This window comes from Neomonachus schauinslandi, chromosome 12, assembly GCF_002201575.2.
Source record: "Neomonachus schauinslandi chromosome 12, ASM220157v2, whole genome shotgun sequence".
Taxonomy (NCBI): Eukaryota; Metazoa; Chordata; class Mammalia; order Carnivora; family Phocidae; genus Neomonachus; species Neomonachus schauinslandi.
In genome coordinates, this window is record NC_058414.1 from 27,586,716 (window position 1) to 27,607,796 (window position 21,081).

The window sequence follows — 21,081 nt, forward strand, 5'->3', positions numbered from 1 at the left end:
GGCCTTCAAAAAGGGAATGTTTTATTTATGCTGAACTTCTTGGACTATTTCACCATTTCCTCCCATATATCACATGCATCTAGGCAGCATTGTTTACACACACACACACACACACACACCCAGTAACACTGAACCACAGCAATTCCCTTTCTTTCCTATAGTATTTTGACTGAAGTATCAAGAGAAAAAATGATTCATGTTCACTTTACTTTCTATAGCTAAGCAATTCTATATTCTCAATTTTTAGAAGCTTTCATCACTCTAACTTCATCAAAATAGAACTTTAAAATCTGAAGCACTTTCCAAAGGCCATTCAACAGTCAACATTTATTTATACACAGTCTCACTTAAAAAAAAATATGCCTTTGGTCAGTTTTTCTTTGAATTATATGTATGCCCATAATTCCAGCATATGTATCATTGTGAAAAAATACCAAGTGGGTCTATGAAGGAACTGGATTATTCAACAAATGGATGTATCTATCAGTAATTCTCCAGCAATCTTTAAAACATAGCAGAGTATTCTACGTGTGGTAGTGTATAATCATTTTTTATTAGTTAATTGATTGGTCGATAATGATGTTTCTTAAGAAACATCTATTTTTAAATCTGGTGGTATTAATAGCAGTGTATGACTTAAGTCATTTCAACAATAAATAATAGAAGCAAATCACTACTGAAAACCAAAAACAATAAGGTAAGTAGCTGTGCTATAGCTTCAAATATTTAGATTATTCATTCAATAAAAGTTTATTAAGTTTCTATAATATTCATGATATTGCATCTGTTATAACACTAGGAATATAAGAATGAGCAAAATAACGAAGTCTATATTGATACGGAGATTGAAGTCTGATCAGAAATGAGCTCTAGTTACACTGCTCTGTTTCTTTTACTTGCAGTTATTATCATTAGCTTCTCCATATCTAAGCAAAAGATTCTTTAATATGACAAATTAAATTACATAATACTGCACTGCTTAAATGGTGCTGATTATAATTCAATATTTTTACATGACATAGATTAATGCAAGACTAGTTAATGTTTGGTTGTCCAACTGAAATACATCATTTGAAAAATTTAAGGAGGATATGTCAATAATGTACCCTATCTGTACAAAGACAAAAAAAAATCACAACATTTGCTCCAATTTAGTGGTAGCCTTTTTCTTTATAATGAGAACAATAACAGACAGTAAAGTCCTTGGCGAGAAATTGTGCAAGCAAAATGGACCCCAAATACAGGCTCAATTTGTGGCTACCCATCTCCTAGTATTGGCACCCCCCAGACAACCCTGTGAGTATTCATGAATCAGATACCAGCACGTATAGGATACACAACAGGGGGATCCAACCTTCAGAAGGTAGCTAGGTTTTGGAATGCATGTTGGGGTGTTATTTATGCAGTGTGTTTTCTTCCTTAACATTTATGAAATGTGAATATTGTAAACACAGAAGTAGTGAATCAAATCCAAGTTCACTGATAAAAATATCAGATCTTCCTTTAAGATCAACGTAAAAGACACCAAAAAGGTTAATAGGGTAATTATGTTCAATTACATGTAAAATATTTACATTTTATACTTCAGCTATTTTTAACTATGAATTGTTCATTAGCAGTGATGTCATTGATACGTTTTCCCAGCAGAGGGAAGCACAGCCTCATTATTCTTTTTATAAAGGGTTGAAATGGGGGGGTAGTGAGATATACTACAATTTTACAGCATTTTAAAGGAAGTTTGGTTGATATTCCAGCATTAAATACTGGACATTAATTAGGACTTGACATCTTTTAGGAAGCATAAAATGAAACAATCCAAACCCCCAGTTCAAGGGAATATCCTACTAGTAAATCAACGTGAAGATAATTGGAATTATCTTCTACTTGACTAGGATATCCAATAACAATACAATAGGTCTGCATCATCAGCATAATAATTTGTATGGACTATTTTAAGGCTACATTTTCTTCTTTAATATATTTAAATAAATATTTCTGTTACCTATTGCTCTCAAGTTGTTCCTATCTACGAAAGCATGTACTTAAACCTGGCTTCTTTTTGGTAATATGAGAAAATTGAAATTTAAGCCTTGTAACAATCTAAAACTTGAATTTATCATAACTGCAATAATAAAATAAAATTCATTGCTTAGTATTCTTTAGAATCTTCTTTCTTCTAGATTTCCTTTCTCTTCAGTGCATTTCCTCAAGTATTCCGGCACCACTGAGTGCCCTGCATGCACATGTGTGGGTACACACTACTGCTTATGATTTACCCTGGTATTAGCAGGTTGGAAGATGAAAGTGTTGTAACTTACCATGGTGTTGTAAGTCTGAACAGTGAGTCAGCGGGTCTCCATTTCTTATATCTTGTCGTCTTGTGCGTCTAAAACAATTACATTTAAAAGGTATTATTGCATCCTTATTCCATCTTGGGAATTTGTCACAAGAATTAAGAAGAATCAAAAACCAAAGACACCAGGAGCTTACAGGAAGAGATGCATCTATATCTGACTAAAGAAATTTTTTAAAGCAGCTCATTACACCTATAGGAGCAGTCTCCAGGTGATCAAAATGGAAAACAGTATACAAATGTACTAACAATGCAGAAAAGTCTTTCAAAGTTAGAATCATGGTTTATGTGCAACTGGATGCCAATCAGTAAGAATCTAACATATAGAAACTCTAAAATTCTTAACATCTTAAATTCTGAGGAAAATGCACAAAATATAGAATAGCAACCCATTTCTTCAATAACCTGAATTAAACTTTTTTTCTGATCACAAACGAGAGAGCGAGCTTGAAAATTAAAATTCACATGACTGTTTTCTTTCTCTTAATACTTATACATAATTCCTTAAATAGACTTTTGTTAAATTTAAAAGTATTAATTCTATGCAATCTATTTTTTAAGATTTTATTTATTTATTTGTCAGAGAGAGAGCAAGCACAACCGGTGGGGAGGGGCTGAGGGAGAAGGAGAAGCAGGCTCCCCGCTGAGCATGGAGCCTGATGCAGGGCTCCATCCCAGGACCCTGGGACCATGACCTGAGCTGAAGGCAGACGCTTAATCGACTGAGCCACCCAGGCATCCCTATGAAATCTACTTTTAAGTTACTTTTAAATTTTTGTTTTTGGTTGCTATATCAGCCTTTTTTAATAAAACACTTCTTTCATGATCCTATGGCTATGACTGCAGACTGATTTACCTGTGAAATGAATAAAAGGAGAAGCACGATAACAAATATTGTGGAGCAAATGTGCCTCTTGTCAGAGGAAGGTGAGAGAGAAGGACTCACCTCTAAGAGAAAAGCCAAATTTGCTATAAAAATCTAGATAGATTCCTCCTACCTACTGCTGCTCAGAACATGTTAGTTGCAACACATTCTGGGTGTCTTCTTTCCACACACTGTTAGTGGTTGACCGGGAAGAAGGAGGTTGTCATTAGCCATTTCGAGTGTGAGCAGGATGTGGAGTTTGAGAAAGAGGCTAAAAATGGAGAGGGTGGCTACATATAACAGAATCAAAAAGATTGGGGACATGTGCCCAACTGCTTTCTTTGTCAATGTTAATGAATATTGTCTTGCTGCAAAGTTAGTTATCATCCCTGAAAAGAGTTCTCACAAGGGCCATTGAGATTTGCAAACATGGAAATTGTTACTGTATTCATAAATTTAGAAGACTAAAGTATTTATAGAGTTCTATTTGTAGAATTGGTGAGACTATCAAACAGATGTTGCACATTTCAAAATTGAGCCAACAAGGGAACTTGTGAAACACGAACCACAAAGCATTTGGGAAGGCATTTTTTACTGCCATTTAAGCTTTTGAAAAAAGCCATCACAAAGAATATATAAATTGGGAGGCCTGCCTCTAAACATCCTTTTCAAAGACACATGAAATTGGATTAAGTAAAATCTTCAAGGCACAACAAAAATGTGTTAATGATAATTCCTTCAATCTGGAATTGTAGGTATGCAATAAATATTTCAAATATATAACATACAGCTTTTTAACTTATTATAGATGCAGTTATGATCTTATTTTTATCTTCTTCCTTGTTAAAAAAGCTTAAAATTTGAATGAATTATTGCTAAATTAGGTAATGTCATATACTTTCACGTGAAACGAAATGATACTCATTTTTAATTCAAACATGAATTTCATGTTTTTCACTAATAAAAGCACCTAGATCTAAATGATATTAAGAACCATAAAAGTTCAACCTTAAATAATTTAATTTTATTGCTATGAAAACTGCATCTTGCTATTTATTAAACTATCCATGGTTTCTTTATTCAGTAACACATTATTTCCACACTAAACTTTTCTTTCAGATTTAAACTTCTAGCAAAATCAGTTCGTATATGAAAGAATACAAACACGTCATTTCAATTCTGAATGTTGAAGGCTTAAGAAAATTGCTTTTATTAAATGGAATTAGCTACTACTACACTTACAGTTAATATTAACAAGATAACTGTTTTAATCTACATGGACTGATTATATATGAAAAATTTAAGTTGTACACGATTTAACACTATACAGCCAATGTGATCTGAAGCATGTAATCAAAAGATGTAGGTAGACATTGGGATTATTCCTTTCTCCTAGAAGTTTTTCAAAACATTTTAAATGATCCAAATGTAGAACACAGCTTACTAGAAATGAAAAAAATCCACATCACAGCTTCTTGTAAAACATTAACTAGAGTAAAAAATAAAACAAACTTCATTGCTCCTAAAATGCAGTGGACCTTGATAACTCTGATTTCTATTTTATGTTTCAAGAGGTTGATGTGTATACTGTTAACCTTTGGGTTTATATTAGCAAGATATTGTTTATTATTCTCATCTTTCATTGCTCGTTTCTGAAATACTGGTAAATATCTACAGAGAGAGGTAGCTATATGTGAGCAGTGGAGAATATGCTGAGGTGAATATTTTGTCAGATTAGAAAGTGTTTTTATTTTTTAAAGCGAAAGTAAATCCAGTTTGTATACAACTTTTAGGATGTGTCTAAGAGTACCCTGAAGGATAACAGTACTCCCACACAGTACTATATCAAATAATCAAATGCCTGTTCCTAATGCCCTCAATCTCCTAGACAGCAGCTTAGAGCTATGTTTTATCTAAACATATTATTTTAGATAACTTCTAGGCATATCTTAGCAACTTTTATTTAAGCATGTCCAAAAAAGATGCTTTTCAGTATTAAGAATATGCTTAAAATATTTGTGTAATACATATACAAAGATTAATAAATAGATATTTTATTATGTGGTTTTATATTTCAAGTTCAAACACTACAAACACAAGATGATACTATGGTAATACAGTGGTCTTTAAGTTTGGGGGGTCAAATATATATTTTGGGTCAAATAAAGATATGATTTGATGCTAGTTAGTCAGCATTATACAAAAAATGTAGTATCTTTTTTTTTAAAGATTTTCTTTATTTATTTGACAAAGAGAGAAAGAGGGAAAGCACAAGTAGGCAGAGAGGCAAGCAGAGGGTGAGGGAGAAGCAGGCTCCCCGAAGAGCAGGGAGCCCGATGTGGGGCTCGATCCCAGAACCCTGGGATCATGACCTGAGCCAAAGGCAGGCGCTTAACGACTGAGCCACCCAGGTGCCCCAAAAATGTAGAATCTTTAAAACTAGAAAAATTTTTTCTTGACTTTTTGTAATTGAGTCCTTGTATACTGTCTAAGACTCTAAAAGTAAATAAATTACTTTCTTTGAAAATTTTCCACTCATCCAAGGACATGAATTACCTTATTAAAATTTAAAACCAGGACAGAATGTTGCTGGATAGAAAAAGAAGAGCATTTTTGGAGAGAAGAGCATTTTGGTCAAAAGACACAAGGCCCAGTTTAGATTCTGCTTCTGACTTTCTTTGTGGCTTTGGCCCTCATTTCTTCCCCCGTGTAAAATGAAGTTGGAAAACTTTTATAATTTCCGAGTGTAAACATTCAAGGACATTATTGTAATGTTTTAGATTTCCCTCAGTAATTTATTAAAACCATTTGTTCCATTATATTTGGTACCCAACTATAATTATACATGTTTTTCTGATTGTTTCGACTATTTAAGATAAAGGAAAAAAAAAAACCCAACCCCCTCTAAACCACTCATCAGAAAAAGGTGATGTACTTATGTGAAGAAAGCTGTTTAAAAACAGAATCAAGTAAGATAAATAGCAAACATTTGTATTTATTCCTAGTATTTCTCCTACCTCTTTGCAGTGGGAAAATAGCGAGAGCATGAAGAGCCATCCCAGGCACAGTAAGGGTCTCGGGCGAGGCAGCATTCTGCACAGGCTTTCCCATAAATATCACAGCGGTGTAATGGGAGCTGAGCGACCCCCGTGGTGGAACCAATATAGAGTTGTTGCTGTGGAAAGAGTTTACTGTCAGGACAGAACAATTCTGTTTTTTAAAACCTTTTCTCTTAAAAAAGTTTACTTTTTATACTAGCGGGTTTTTAAAAAATCCCATTATTGGCAATTTGGTCAAAAATCTCGCAGATCATAGGACCATTTAAAAAGACCAAGAGCAAAATCTAAATATTTGACTAAAACAAATGTATTTTAAAGTATAAAACCAAGGGAAGATAGGAATGGTTATATATCAGTTATAGCTCAATAAAGGTAAAAATTTAAATAAAAGATAGGAAACACTGAGTAATATAATTTTCAAACCTTCAGGTTTTTGTTCTTAGAAAGCTTTTTTTTTTTTACTTCTCTGCTGTTTGTAATTTTGATTAATCAGCAAATCTACACTGCCATGTGTTCTCTTGGTTTTGAGGCACAGATCATTTACTTTTGACTCATAGGTGCCCTATATCATTGCCTGTGATGTAGTTTGCCCTGCTATAAGAAGGAACAGGGGAAAATTCTGGTGCTTGCATTTGTAAGTTTTGCTCAACATCAACTATCTTGTCCTTGCACTACCTCCAGGAAGATTACTTTAAACAAAACTACTAAATTGTTTTTCATTCGAGAGATCATCAAATGGGGAATCAAGTACACTCTGGCTGGTGCAGTAGACTTGAACACAAAGCTTGGCTATTGTTGAAAAAGTGCTATGTTGACCATTAAGGTACCTGGATTCTAGATCCTGCCCTATATTAATTCTCTGTGTCATCTTGAGCCATTCCCCTAATTTTTCTAAGACTTTACTTCCTTACTCACAAAATAAGTGTTTAACTAGATCTTTAAAGTATGCATTCAGATAAAACATTCAATAATGCCATTATGCTCAATGAATTTGCAATTACCAAATGAGGCAGAGTATGGGGGAAAAACTTTGTGGCAGCAACTAATCCAGGATTTCAGTACAGTTTTAAAAATGCCTTTTACATAGTGTAGCCAATGTAGCATTTGAGCAATGTTGCAAATACATGTAAATACAGGATAAAATACAAATAAAACTGTTTTTGTGATTTCTCCACATTTTGCTGTAATTAGTATTGTAGCTCCCTTTTCTGGTACTAAAGGACTGAATGACTATAGTAAACCTTAAATGAAAGTTGTATAAATACTGAATCATGTAACAGTACACATGAAAAAAACCTCAAAAGTGTATTTTAACTTTCCTACTACATAAATGAAAAAGAAGTAATAGAAAAGCTAGTCTTTGAAACATGGTGTGCTCTTTTAATATTATAAATTGCCTGACAGCAACGGATATAATTAAAATTACATTTACAAATAACTTTCAAAGATGAACTACATATATAAACAAACATAAATTGAATGAAGATTGATACATTTATTAGAATCTATGAAATCAATGAGGTTATAAAAAGTGCTTATACAGATAATTCTGTGCTTAAAGCTAATCAGCTAACATACCTTAATAAAAGAAAGGGAAATAAGGGAGAAAACATAATACAGTAAAAACTAAATCACTGTTAAAACAGTTACCCTGATATTTATTGCCTATTCCATTTCAATAGTGAAGACTACCTGTACCAATATTCTAGTATAGTGGTATATAGAACATATACTATGGATGTGCAACCTCTTAATATATTCATCTTTTATTATGAACCAAAAGATCCTACAAACCATGGCAAATTAAAAAGCAGTAGTTGAAGTCCTTGGGAGGGAAAAATGAGTATTGTTAAGCTTTTTGCTGGGAGAAAATTAGATTGATTTGTACTTCTCTTGAAGCATCCACAGAACCAGAATGTGATAACAGTCAACCATGATTTGAAAAATATTAATAAAGAACTTAACTAATGGAAGGAACTTTTCCCCCTTCCTACCCTTTCTATCTCCCTTCCAAAATCATCTTATTAAAAAAAAAAAAGAAAAAGCTTAGATTATATTGAAAGCAGGCAATCACAATGCAACAAAAAATGAAATAAATTTGACATCTTTCTAAAATTTTTAATTAGTTAATTAATTAATTTTTCAGGGAGAGAGGGAGAGCACAAGTGCGGGGGGAGGGTCAGAGGGAGAAGCAGACCCCCCGCCGAGCAGGGAGCCCGATGCGGGACTCGATCCCGGGACCCCAGGATCATGACCTGAGCCGAAGGCAGATGCTTAACCTACTGAATCACCCAGGTGCCCAACATGTGATGCTTAAACAAATTAGTTAAAGTGGGGTAGCCATATCCACAAGCATGGTTGGCATTGGTGAATATGGACTTGTGGAACCCTGTATTGTGGTCAGAACTATTTAAAAAGCTACTGATCAAGTTGGTCATACCAAATCAAAGGATCTCTAGGATTGGCCAGTAACTTAAGAAGCATAAGCAAAATTCATACTTACAAATTTTTAAGAATATGACCTTTGAGTTGGGAAGGACTTATTATCTAAATGGTAGTATCTAAATCTATCATATCCCTTTGGGAGAAAACCAGAGAAATAAACATGGGAATTAAAAACCAAAAATAGGCAACCAAAATTACTGCCATGAAAACTTAAAGTGGGATAAAATGCCCCAAATTAAATACAACTCAAGTCTAGTTTTCGTTTTACAATTATTTTGCAGTACTATTAAAGAATTACAAAACTACTTATGCTATCTAAATGAAATATAGGGGAGGCTTGCAGGCACCATTGAGCATAATCCAGTCCCTAGCAAGTAACCTGATGTGCTTTTTTCTGCCTAATTTAACATCACCACAGGCTTTCTCACTATCCTCCTTAACAAGTTTCGGGTCATAAGCAGGCGATGACTCCATTTATCCAGAAAATTACTTGCAACACTGCTTGTCCCTCTTGAAACTACTGCCTCACTTTTAAAATTTCCATGAGCATTAGTAAAACTGATTCAGATCTGAATGAAATCAAACTTCTAGTAATAGAAAACGAAGACTAGGAATACTTTTCTTGTATCATGGTATTTTAAACTGATGAACTGTTTTTGGTATTTTGAGTGTTTTTTTTGTGTGTGTGAAATGTGTTGCATTTAACAGGCAATTCTTAAAGTACTTAAAATATTTAAACAAAAAGAAATATTTTATAAAACTATAAGTAACATAATTAAGATTGGCAATGAAACCAAGCAGAGAATAAATAAATAATTTAAAAAATCATTAAAGGAAAGAATATCCCAGTCTAGCTTCCATTCTGGAAATCCCCGGATTTCCTTGCCAACATTTGACAATTTTTAGATTACAAAAACAGGTGAACACATACTTATGAAGTGTAAGATAACAGTATGAGGGTCAATAATATCTGCACTCTGACTTTCTCTAAATATCTTGGAGATTATCAATCTATTTTGATATGTAAGTGTGGAAAGGATATACGCTGAGTTTTATTGGCATAGTATTTTAGTGTCTTGTACAAGGGCTAATGCATGGTCAGAGATAAAACATGTAAACAATTCAGGAATAAGATTAGCCAAATGATTTTCATATTTAACAATTTTATATATAAGTTTTTGGAACAGTCAGTGAAGGGCTTCCTACTCCATTCTGGCTTTTTCTGCTAGGTTATTTAATAATTAATTTCAACTCAGTTTTTATTTATTTATTTTTTTGAGTTACCACTGATACACTGGATAGAAAGGCTATGTAACATTTATGGGGAAAAGATAATTTATTAGAAGTTAAAATTATATTTGTTTTGTACATATAATTTAACATTTAGGAGTCATTTGTGTTTCTTAAGTGTCTTGCCAAAGCATTCATTCAATGTGAATGCAAAGACTATTAACATGCTGCCCTTAACGTTTGAATTCATGGAGTTTAATAATTTATCATTTGGCAGTGACTGTTTTGCTGTTTTCCTTTTATATGTAGCCAAGCTAAATGTTTTCTCTAGTACACAATACTACTGAAAAAGTAAAATTAACTTTTGAGTCAAGATCCTCCAAACATATACAGCCCAGTGCACAATTTTATTAGCTTATAAAATATATGTTGTTTATTCATGCAAATTAAATTAAATGATAAACTTATTTATATTCTCAAATATCCACCAATGCTATTTTTAAGGACAGATGAAAATAATTACCGAGCAAAATATTACAATGACCCCAAAAAAGAAACGCTATAAATGAAAACTTACAACAAACAATGATAGCAGAAATATATTTATTGGAATGTAAGATTGGTCAAAAACATGGGGCAATGAAAAGGATCTTTAATTTTCATTCTACTACCTTACTGTAAGAATGTTCTTTCTTTTCTCTTTCTTTTTGGGAACTACTGTTAATAAATCTGTAAAATTTGATGAATCACAGATATGTTTATCTAACTGAAACACAAAATTAATAAAATATAGAATATTGACTGTAATACATAATGATAGTACCTGCTTGGTGGAAAGCTCCATTGCTGAAATAGTAGTTGGCTCCTACAGAAGAAAAAGAAAATGTGAACTGTTTGGTCAATTAGAAAAGTCAGTCATTAATATTAATTAACACAGAACACCAACATAAGCTTTCAGAGAGTTAACTTCAGTGTCTACAAGAAGCAATATAATTGGGAAATAAGATACATGAAGGAAGCTGCATACATGAGTATTAAATATGTGGAACAGACAATAGGAGGATATTAATGTCTTCCAGTCAAAGACATACATATTTGTAGTTGATCAAGTTGGGTTATCGCTCATTGCAGTTAAGAGAGACTATGGGACCGCCCAGCAAAAGAGTCTTGGAATTTTAGGCCTATGTTAGTTGATTTGAGGGAGGGTCCAAGGAAGTGGTGTTTGCTCTGCTTGGGATGTTGAAGAAAGCAGAGGTAATTCTATGATTAGGTCTCTTCATACATCTTATTTAGGAGGAGGGAAGAGCAGATGAGGCTAAAGCAATATTTGGTAAAGAAGGAGCCATTACTCATATAGGTAGGATAGGGGGATATTTGGTCACTTTTTTTGGTGGTTTGGACAATGTTTATGGTCTTGTCTGTTTTCAGACAGGATTATAGAATGGTCTTGCTTTTTTCTTGATTCATCATGGTCACAGAGTAGCCTTGTCTGATGCTGGTGTTCTGTGAGAATTTGTATGCTCAAATGGAGAACACTGGCCTATGAGTGCCAAGCCAGCTCCTAATAACACCAGTGACAAGTTGATAGTATTAGGCTAGTTTCCAGCTGTGAAGGACTGAGAGCTCAGGGTAGGATCAGATTACTTTATTATTATCAAAATGACTGTTTAATGTGCAAAGGCCTACACTACACATTTTTGACAGAGTACATGGTCTCTTCAATTTCTATCAACAGGCTATCTAGAGATAGTAACTAGGTAAGTAATAACCACCAATATATTTTGATGAGTGCTTTGCTGAAGCATATCATGAGCACATATAGTTTGAATAAATAAATAACATTCTTTGATTAACTTAGACCACCAAAAGGCTATTCACCTGAACACATTAGCTTATATTCTCTCAGATTTACTTTCACTGAACTCTGCTCCTTCTATCTTTCATCAATGACATACTAAATATTAAGAAGGAGACTGCTTGAGGGTTTCAGAGATGGCTGATGAGAAAGAGGCTTAGGTGGGGAGAATAATCTTAAAAGGCCTCACTGTGTAGGTGACTAAAGCTGAGCCCTAAACCAAGTGTGAAGAGTTGGGTTCTGAAGCCAAACTGCATAGATTCAAACGTAAACCTGGACACAAGTGTGATAGTAGGTGAGGTATGTAACGTCTCTGTAATTCAGTTTTCTTATCTGAAAAATGAGTATGATGGTATCTTCCCTGTAGGATTGATGAAAAGATTAAATGAGTTCATAAATGCAAAGTACTTTACAAATGTGCTTGGCACGTAATGTTTACTCAAATCTTTGTCTCTCTTTGTCTCCTTCTCTCTCTCTTACACACACACAACCCCCATATCTTTTACTTGCTTTAGTTTTTCTCTCTAGTGCTTATCACTATCTGGAAATATACACATACATATTGCATTAATGGATATATATGATATATATAACATATATGTGATATAAATATAACATTTATTTTGTGTCTTGAGTTTCCCCTTATACCCCAAAGCAGTGTCTGAAGTAAGTTCTTATCTGCAGGTAGGGAGCAGGAGTGAGGAATGAAGGATTGAAAAGAAGGAGAAAAAGTCAAAAAAAGATGTGTTATGAAGTCACCACTGAGAGAAAATCTGAAGACAGTAGACAGTGACTCTCAAAATTGTCCACTGAAGTTTGTACCAAGAAAAGTATTTATTTATTCATTCCAGTACTCACTGGATGCCCACAGGAGTGTTAAATCTCCCACACCTCCAGCTGGGACTCCTGTCCTTTTGTCTGCTGTCAGAGAAGTCCTGGGGCACAGAGGGAGGCTGTGTTGGATGGAGGTAAGGCTGACAGGATGTAAGGAGAGGCAGCAAAGGCATCTCATATTTTTTTCTTTCTTGTTTGTCCCCATAAGTCACCCCCCCCCAATTTAGAAAAGGGATGTTTGGCTGTTTCAGTTACTGCTATATTCCTAGCACCTGGGATTGTTTCTGGTATTTATAAGTTCTCAATAAAATCTGTTAAATGAATGAGTGAATGAAAGATAAATGAATGAATGCTCTACCAATGTCTCCTTTTCTTTCCTATCTCTTCCACTTTCCCCATGGCATTCTGTTCCTTCCACTTAATTTGCCTAAGATACAGGCAGTCATCTTTTAAAAAGGTCTTTCCTTACTCTTTTCAGTTCAGCTGAAATTCTCTGAAAATAATCTAAGGATTCTATACTCACTGTCTTTACTTGTTCATGTCCTATTCAGTGCCATTCATTCCTCAGCCCACTGAGGCTAGCCCCTCCTCTGGAGAGGTGGCCTATGAATCTCAGAAGCAGAATCACTAGTGAACTGTATTGGTGAATGAACACTTTCAGTCTATATTATTATTACTGGACTTGTTTGTTTTATATGGCATGACTGACTACTCATTTCTTGACTGCTTCCTCTCTATTAAATTTCATTATGCCTTGGAACTCTTTTTTTTTTTTTTTAAAGATTTTATCTGTTTATTTGTCAGAGAGAGAGAGAGAGCACTCACGAGCAGGGGGGAGCGGCAGGGAGAGGGAGAGGGAGAAGCAGGCTCCCTGCTGAGCAAGGACCCGATGCGGGGCTCGATCCCAGGACCCTGGGATCATGACCTGAGCCGAAGGCAGACGGTCAATCAACTGAGCCACCCAGGTGCCCTTGATTTCAACATTCTTAAACTGAGATCCTAGAATTTCTTAATTAAAAGAAAATTATTTATTTTTTGGACCAGGAAATTAGTAATAGTTTGGAATAGGATGTGCTATTTGCTGCCTGCCGTTGAATTTTAATAGACAATATATTAAGATGACATCCATTTAAATAAGCTATATTTTTTTCTGAGAAATAGCTGGTGGTGAATATGACTTCTATTTAAAACAGATGTAGCTTCATAAGCATTTTTTCATGAAACTGGTTTCAATTGCAAAGTTAATTGGTGTTCGAGTAAAAAATGAAATTAAAAACTTAGCATCTTTTCAAGATTTTCTATGACTCTAATTTACCGTATTTTTTTCCAGATATTTTAATCCAGTCCTTATTAAACTTTCGTGCTTGCAGAGCTTTTCAACCTGCTGATCCCAGGAGAATGTGACATAACTCCCTGGATGCTAAGCACGTGGATACCCCGTTAGAATGAGTTAATAGACTAGATTTTGGAAAGCATCAATTATGTTTTACATTTGAATGAAAATTAAACTCTTTCATTTGTTAGCTCAGCTGTTCATGGAATATTGCATAAATTGAGTTTAAAATGCATGCGTTATCAATGTAACTGCCTTGCAATCCTTTGCAGTCAATAGGACTATAAATAAAACCCATTGTACTAAATGCACGGCAACTTGATATAACACTCCACTGTCTCAAAAGTAAAATCTTCTTTGGACTGGAAAGAAGATCCCACAGTAAGGTAGTAATACCTTAGTACTAATATTAATTTACTAGTAAAATTAATTTGTAAAAAACTTTAAAAATTTAAGAAATTAAGAAACTGAGGCTCAGTTGACTTTAATCAAGTTGTTCAGAATCACTAGTAAATATGATCCAAATACACATTTATGATTACAAGTAATACTTGGAATTAGGTTCGTGTCTTAGTACTTCAATACCATTTCAGTACCATTTTGAATATGTAATAGCAATTTAAAATCATTTACTATACCAATGCCAATTTTATTTCACCTCTTATTACCTATTAAAATTTTATTCTAAAATGGAATTTTTTTTTTTTTTTTACTGAGGAATATTTTTCTTTCTATACTCTGAGTGGGATTTGATTTCACCCAGAATAAAAAAAGTCTCTTGGATGTAACTGAAACCACTGGAATGTTCTGTGATTAGCCAGGGTGTTTTCCTAAAACCAACCTCAAGATGGCAATGGACATAGTACTGGCTTTAATTCAGGCTTTTATATGAAGTTTGGTTATTCAGCCTAGCAAGGACACATAATGAACATGGTCTCCTGGAGATGATATTTGGTAAAATTAACATGTTGGTTGACATTAAACTCCAAGAGTACCAGATACTACTATGATTCCAAATCTGTTCCTTGTCTATTTACTTTGTCAAAATATTGTTATGCTCAGGTTAACACTTTTTAATTTTATTTTATGTTAAATGGAATGACATGCAAGGCTTAAATAGAAATACAGAAACTGTAACATTTCTCTACTTGTTTCACTGTATATAGCAATTGCTTTAATGTGTTGTGTTTTTTTTCCCCTCCCACTACAAAATTAAACAAAGTTTGACAGTGAAATATTCCAATTGCTAGACCACAATATATGTATGAACTCTGCCTGATAGAATAGAATGTTAAAAGTAAATATTTCTCTAAACTCTGCCCAAATATGTTTTGTCTACTTGAGTGCCAAAGAAATAATAATGACAATAATGCATAGCAGAGAATATGGGAGAGAACTGGAACATTTATCTATGGAATGAGATGTGTCCCAGGTTGCAAACAATCTTTCTACAAAAGTGTAAATTCACAAAAAATCACTTCTCTACCAGCACAATATTACCTGTTTACATTTAATTGTTAGAGAATGATCAATAACCTTTCTCATGGTATCTTAAAAACCACAAAAAATGTCATTCCAATAGTTGTCATAGGCTTAATTCAGCTGTGTATTTCCCTGGAAACTGCAAAATATTAACAAAATCTAATAGATATATATATTTCGCTTGTGAGATTGTTGGCTCTCAACCTCTCAAGATTTTGTTAAGTCATTTAATAGATTAATAGCTTAAATTCATATCTTTTTAAACTAGAATTTTTATTAACGTACTAAAGAACATAGGTAAGGTGTGAAATACAAACTTAAAATCCTAGAGACACAGGGAATTAAATATACAACAACTGAAGGGAAATACACAACGGGAACATGACAAATATAAAAGTAAGAGAGTCTGGAAATAATTAAGACATTTTTAAGTTAACATAATATTTCAATATCTCCTGTAACTTCACTTGCAACAGTGGTAGCAATATAAATTTCTAAACAGAGTTGGTAATTTTTTTTTCTTTCCACTAGAGATTACTGTGGGATATAAGCAGCAGGATAATTTGTTGCTGTTCCCAGTTTGTTTTCCACATATTCTGGTGCCTCACTTGAAGTATGGCCTCCCTGAGGAAGACCATAAACTCTTTAATTTCTCGTATTTCATTTTTTCATCAATACTGATTCCTTCATTCACTTAATAGATGTTGGTTGAAAACATTTTAGGCTCTGGAGACACAACAATGAACACAAGACACCAATTTACTTTTTCACCCCTCAGTCCCTGTGATTTGTTTGCTAAATCTAGATGGACTCTATATTGATAACACAGTCCATTTGGATAGTTGTATTTTTGAATTTGTAGGCTAACGTATCAATGTATAAATACTGAAATGGGACTTAGTGAACAATAGTGATTAGGTATTACTCTATACTAGACATAAAATAAGGCCAAAGTACATGATTTAAAAAAATTAGAATAGAATTATGAGGATTTTTATTATTTTGAAGACTTAAACCAAGGATTAAAAGAAAACTCCACTGGAAATGTGGTTTACTTTCCGTGTAGCTAAGCTAAATAAATAAAACTGTATTAATAAAATTTTGAGCGTAGTACCTGGCACTGTCCTGGACGTTTCATGTAAGTGTCTCTAATTTTTCTAGCTTCCTTGTGAAGAGGGTATTACAGTTGCTGTTTCACTGATGGGGAAGCTCAAAGAAACCATATAAGTGTTCCAAAAAGAAATGCTATGTGTGATTGAAGAGCCTAAAGTCTTTCCACCAGAACACTGTTCAGCTGTTATTACAAGATATCTGAATGACCAGTTATCTGTTTCAGTGCTAATCATAATTTTAATCGTATGAGTATATATTAAGAACTTGCCATTTTCTACTTCATTTTTTCTTCAAAATATTCCTGAATAGTGGGCAAGAACTCAACTGGGTTAAAAAAAAAGTGGTCCAGAAATATGGGGCTAAAAAAAGTCTTAGGAAGTCTCTGCTCCCAATTAAAATATTTAATCAACTGATAAACTTAATCCAGCAGTTTACAGATAAAGTATCTGGAACACCTGGGGACTAAAATGAGATAATTTTGAGTTGTGAGATTAGATCCAATGTTTTTCATTTTCTGCTTATTCTTCTAATTCCAGTTTATTTGGCTGTTGTAAATGCTTCATACGTTTGCACTATGCTTTTAATAAAAATTGAAGTAACACTTTTTATGGGCATCTATTTCCCTGTCATATCTCATAAATAATTCATACCAAGGTGTGCTTCAATTGGAACTCTTCCTATTAGCTGGCTATCTAAAAGAAACAACAGACATTGTGGTATATGTTATATTACTTTGGTTCTCCTCTCTCACTTCAACCCATATCCTGCTGCCTCTCTCTACCCCCAATACTATACAAATTTACCTGGGCCATCTGTGATTCTGGACAAAGGAACAAATATCTATACATTTTTTTTTATTATGTTATGTTAATCACCATACATTACACATCATTAGTTTTTGATGTAGTGTTCCATGATTCATTGTTTGCATATAACACCCAGTGCTCCATTCAATACGTACCCTCCCCCATACCCATCCCCACTAACCCATCCCCCCACCCCCCTCCCCGCTAGAACCCTCAGTTTGTTTCTCAGAGTCCATAGTCTCTCATGGTTCGTCTCCCCCTTCAATTTCCCACCCTTCATTTTTCCCTTCCTACTATCTTCTTTTTTTTAACATATAATGTATCTATACACTTCTTAAGTGTGTAGACTAGGAACACATAACATATTTGGCACTAGTGATATAAAAACCTCAATTTTTTTTTACTAACAAATGATTTAAGAAAATATGATAAAACGTTTAATTCATGAATAAGCTAAAAAATGACTGAAGTGTCTTCATTTCCCTGTCATTCTGAATGGTAGTTTTCCTTTAATACATTCATGGAAGTTAGCTCTCATCCCAGTTATATCATAATGCACAAAAGAGGAGATTTGGGGGTGGGGAGCAACATGAGTTTATTAATTGAGGTAACTTATATAAATAATATAAAATGTAAATCATGTATTTTATTATTGAGAAAACAAAATATGAGCCAAGAATATATTTCTTTACATTTTTAGATTTAACTAGCATTGAAAGTTTCAAGGTTTATTTTGACTAGTGTCTGGCTTTCTAATTGACAAGCTAATTAGAAGGGTATGCTAGACTCCTTGTCCATACCAAGTTCAGTGCACAGCTGTCCTGGGGGAAAGACATACAAGTGAACTTGCTGACACTTGAAATTAAGCAGCACTCACCCGAAAAACTGTCATTTCTTCCAGCAGAACTTCTTCTAAATCATGCCAAGTCTCCTTAGGAATTGAAACTACTTTAAGAACGGTCCCAACATCTTTGAAAGAAAGTGGAGGGGGAGAACACAGTTTAAACAGGTCTGAACAAAGGATAGTGTTAATGAATGGAATCAGTATCTGACCAGAAAAAACATTTGACCTCAGTCTTCCTTTTACTTTTTTGTTATAGCAGTAGTACAATATATATTCAAATGCATTTCATGCAAGTGGATAAACTATGAACATAGCTGTGGAATAAAAACAATTGAGTTTTTAGAAATATATGAAGCTTGGAAGATGGCTTTGTCCTCAACTTGCAAAATTAAAAAAATATATATAATAATCACTAGGTTGAATTATTGTGTTTAAAAATTTTTTAAATCTCCATTGTCAGGTATCTCAGGAAAAAAAAAACCTAAAAAAAAAAAAAAGATAATACCAATTTGATATGACAGGTTTTTCCACTTTTGTTGTGAAATCAAGGACTGCATGTGAAGACTTAATGCAGATGCAAAATGCAAGGAATGCTGTCAAGCAACACAAGTAGTCAGAGCTTCCCAGCCTTGCTGCTCATCCTCCTGCGCCTGGAAGCCTTTAGTACTTATAGGCCCCTAAAGACAGCTCAATGACCATTAAGTGATGAATGACAATAACTTGATTTCCCAAAATAAACACCTTGGATTACTTGTCCTGTGGTTTTTCAATAATGGTTAAGCAGGTTTGGTTAACAAATTGGTTTGATTAATGTCTTGAATAATCAATTTTAGAGTACTAAAGAAATTTAAAATTCAGGAGCATAAATCATAAATTGGATACATTGTATAGAGATTTAAAGCACTGTTTATCCTAATTCTCTCTGTGAAAAGAGAGAAAATGTTTAAATTGTGTTAAGAGGATACTATTTTTCCAGTATTTACAAGTATGTTCCTATTCCTTGATAGAATGAATAACGGGATCTTACTAAAATAAAAAAAATGGACTCTTCAACATTTCAACATTCCAGTTCTGATCAGCTGATCAATTATTTTTAGCTTCAACTGGCTCATTTTAATCCAGTTCAACTGACTCATTATTTGAAAAGAAAATCATACATCAGGAAAATAATTTAATGTATTCATTGAATAACCACTAATAACCATTTTCAGGGGATCAATATGATGTGCTTTGGGAGATCAAGAAAAGTTGCTAGTGAAAAAAAGAAGGAAAATTTGCTAGTGTGTCCTTTGTAAAGTGGAAAAAAAACCCAAAAACGCCCTCTGTTAAGAGGTTACTTCTATGTTTATAGGACTTTAGACTACTCATGACACCAAAGATTAAAGGTAAATTAGGTTAATCTACTCAGTGCCTCTGATGGGTTTCCAGTATCCAAACATAACTTTATCTGTGTTCCAGATCTAGTTTTACCGAGTAGTATTTCAAACAATTTCACACAAATTGAATCAGATTACTCAACTAGGATCAATATACTATGATGTGCAATTCAGTTAAAAGATAAAATTACTGTAATCAATTTACTTTGCTGACAGATGACCCTGGTCTGTACTGACCGATAGCCATCCACATCTTCAGACATTCAACATACTCATGAAACTGGTTCCTTTAAGGACAGCTTGTGTCCAAGAGGAATTAAAAGCTCATGACTGGATTTCTTTGGTCAAATAGCCGAATGCAAGCCTCTGTTGCACAATGAGTGAGGGACTTTTCAATGTGTTTAGGCCAGAGGTAAAAAAAAAAAAAAGGTAAGTGTGACATTACTGAATAAACTTAATTACTCTGTAGATAGATCTAGTTATATTTTGACATTAACTGAATACAAATCCTATCATCTCATAATTTCTGAAGATTTATATAACCAGAGGTTGATACTTACGATTCATTAATTTTATCAAACTCTGAGTCTCAATGGGACTCTTTTATTTGATAAATTTTCTCATTCATAAAAGTAGACTGCACTGTATTGCTCAGACTCTGACATTGTTACACTTGATAACTATTTCACAATTTCCTTATAAACTTTAAATCTTTAAAGCATTTACCACACAATTGCCATTCCCCTGTAGTTAATTCAGCTTTTTTCTGTTTCTCACCAAGGGAAAATACATGCTCTTATACCAGGTTTCAGCAGAGCAGTCACTTTGCTTCTCATCGATTTATGTCAGTTAACAATGCTAATGGAGACTAGGAATTTATTGCCTTGGAATCTGACCTTAACTAGCAAGTTTCAGTTTTGTAACTGGTGCTTTCAAAATAGTATTAATGAAGAGAGTAGGGGGAGAATATATCATAATAGCAATGGGATTCATTCTGAAAATATACCTGTAAAAAGTTTGTTGGTAATTATGGAGTTAGTAAAAATGTGTTGTTAAATTTCTATAGAAATGGAACTAAGATGTATCTGATGGTTCTTTAGGTCCATTTTGTTGTTCCTCTGATGAAGTTTTTGTTTTGTTTTCTTTCATTGTACGGCAAAAACACTAGCCAAAATTTATTTGCTAGAAGATTTGCATCCTGTGATAATTTTAAAGTTCAGATAATTCTGCATCAATACAGTCCAGAAACATTATTGAATGTCTTGGGAATTTTAGCATGGTTTGAGCAATACATCTTTGTTCTAAAAAGCCAATGGCTAGAAAAAAGTTATGATTCAATCATAGACACTGATTGTTTACCTAATCATTAGCTTTACCTGACTGCATTTATCAACTTTTGATTGAAAAGGAGATTTGGCTTATATCAATATACATCAGCTTGTTACTTTTTTTAGTAACACACTGTCATGGTAGATGTTCAGGTTTT

General features: G+C 33.7%; 1 protein-coding gene across 1 annotated transcript in view; it reads right to left on the minus strand.

Annotated features, from left to right (window-relative positions):
- Nucleotides 1-21,081, minus strand: part of SEMA3A (semaphorin 3A) — a 202,670-nt gene that overhangs the window by 11,782 nt on the left and 169,807 nt on the right. Inside the window, exons 12-15 of the mRNA XM_021689684.1 lie at nucleotides 18,253-18,344; nucleotides 10,776-10,817; nucleotides 6,236-6,393; nucleotides 2,319-2,386 (exon numbers count right to left, since the gene is read on the minus strand). Coding sequence (XP_021545359.1) covers nucleotides 2,319-2,386; nucleotides 6,236-6,393; nucleotides 10,776-10,817; nucleotides 18,253-18,344 — 360 coding nt within the window. The remainder of the gene's footprint in view (nucleotides 1-2,318; nucleotides 2,387-6,235; nucleotides 6,394-10,775; nucleotides 10,818-18,252; nucleotides 18,345-21,081) is intronic.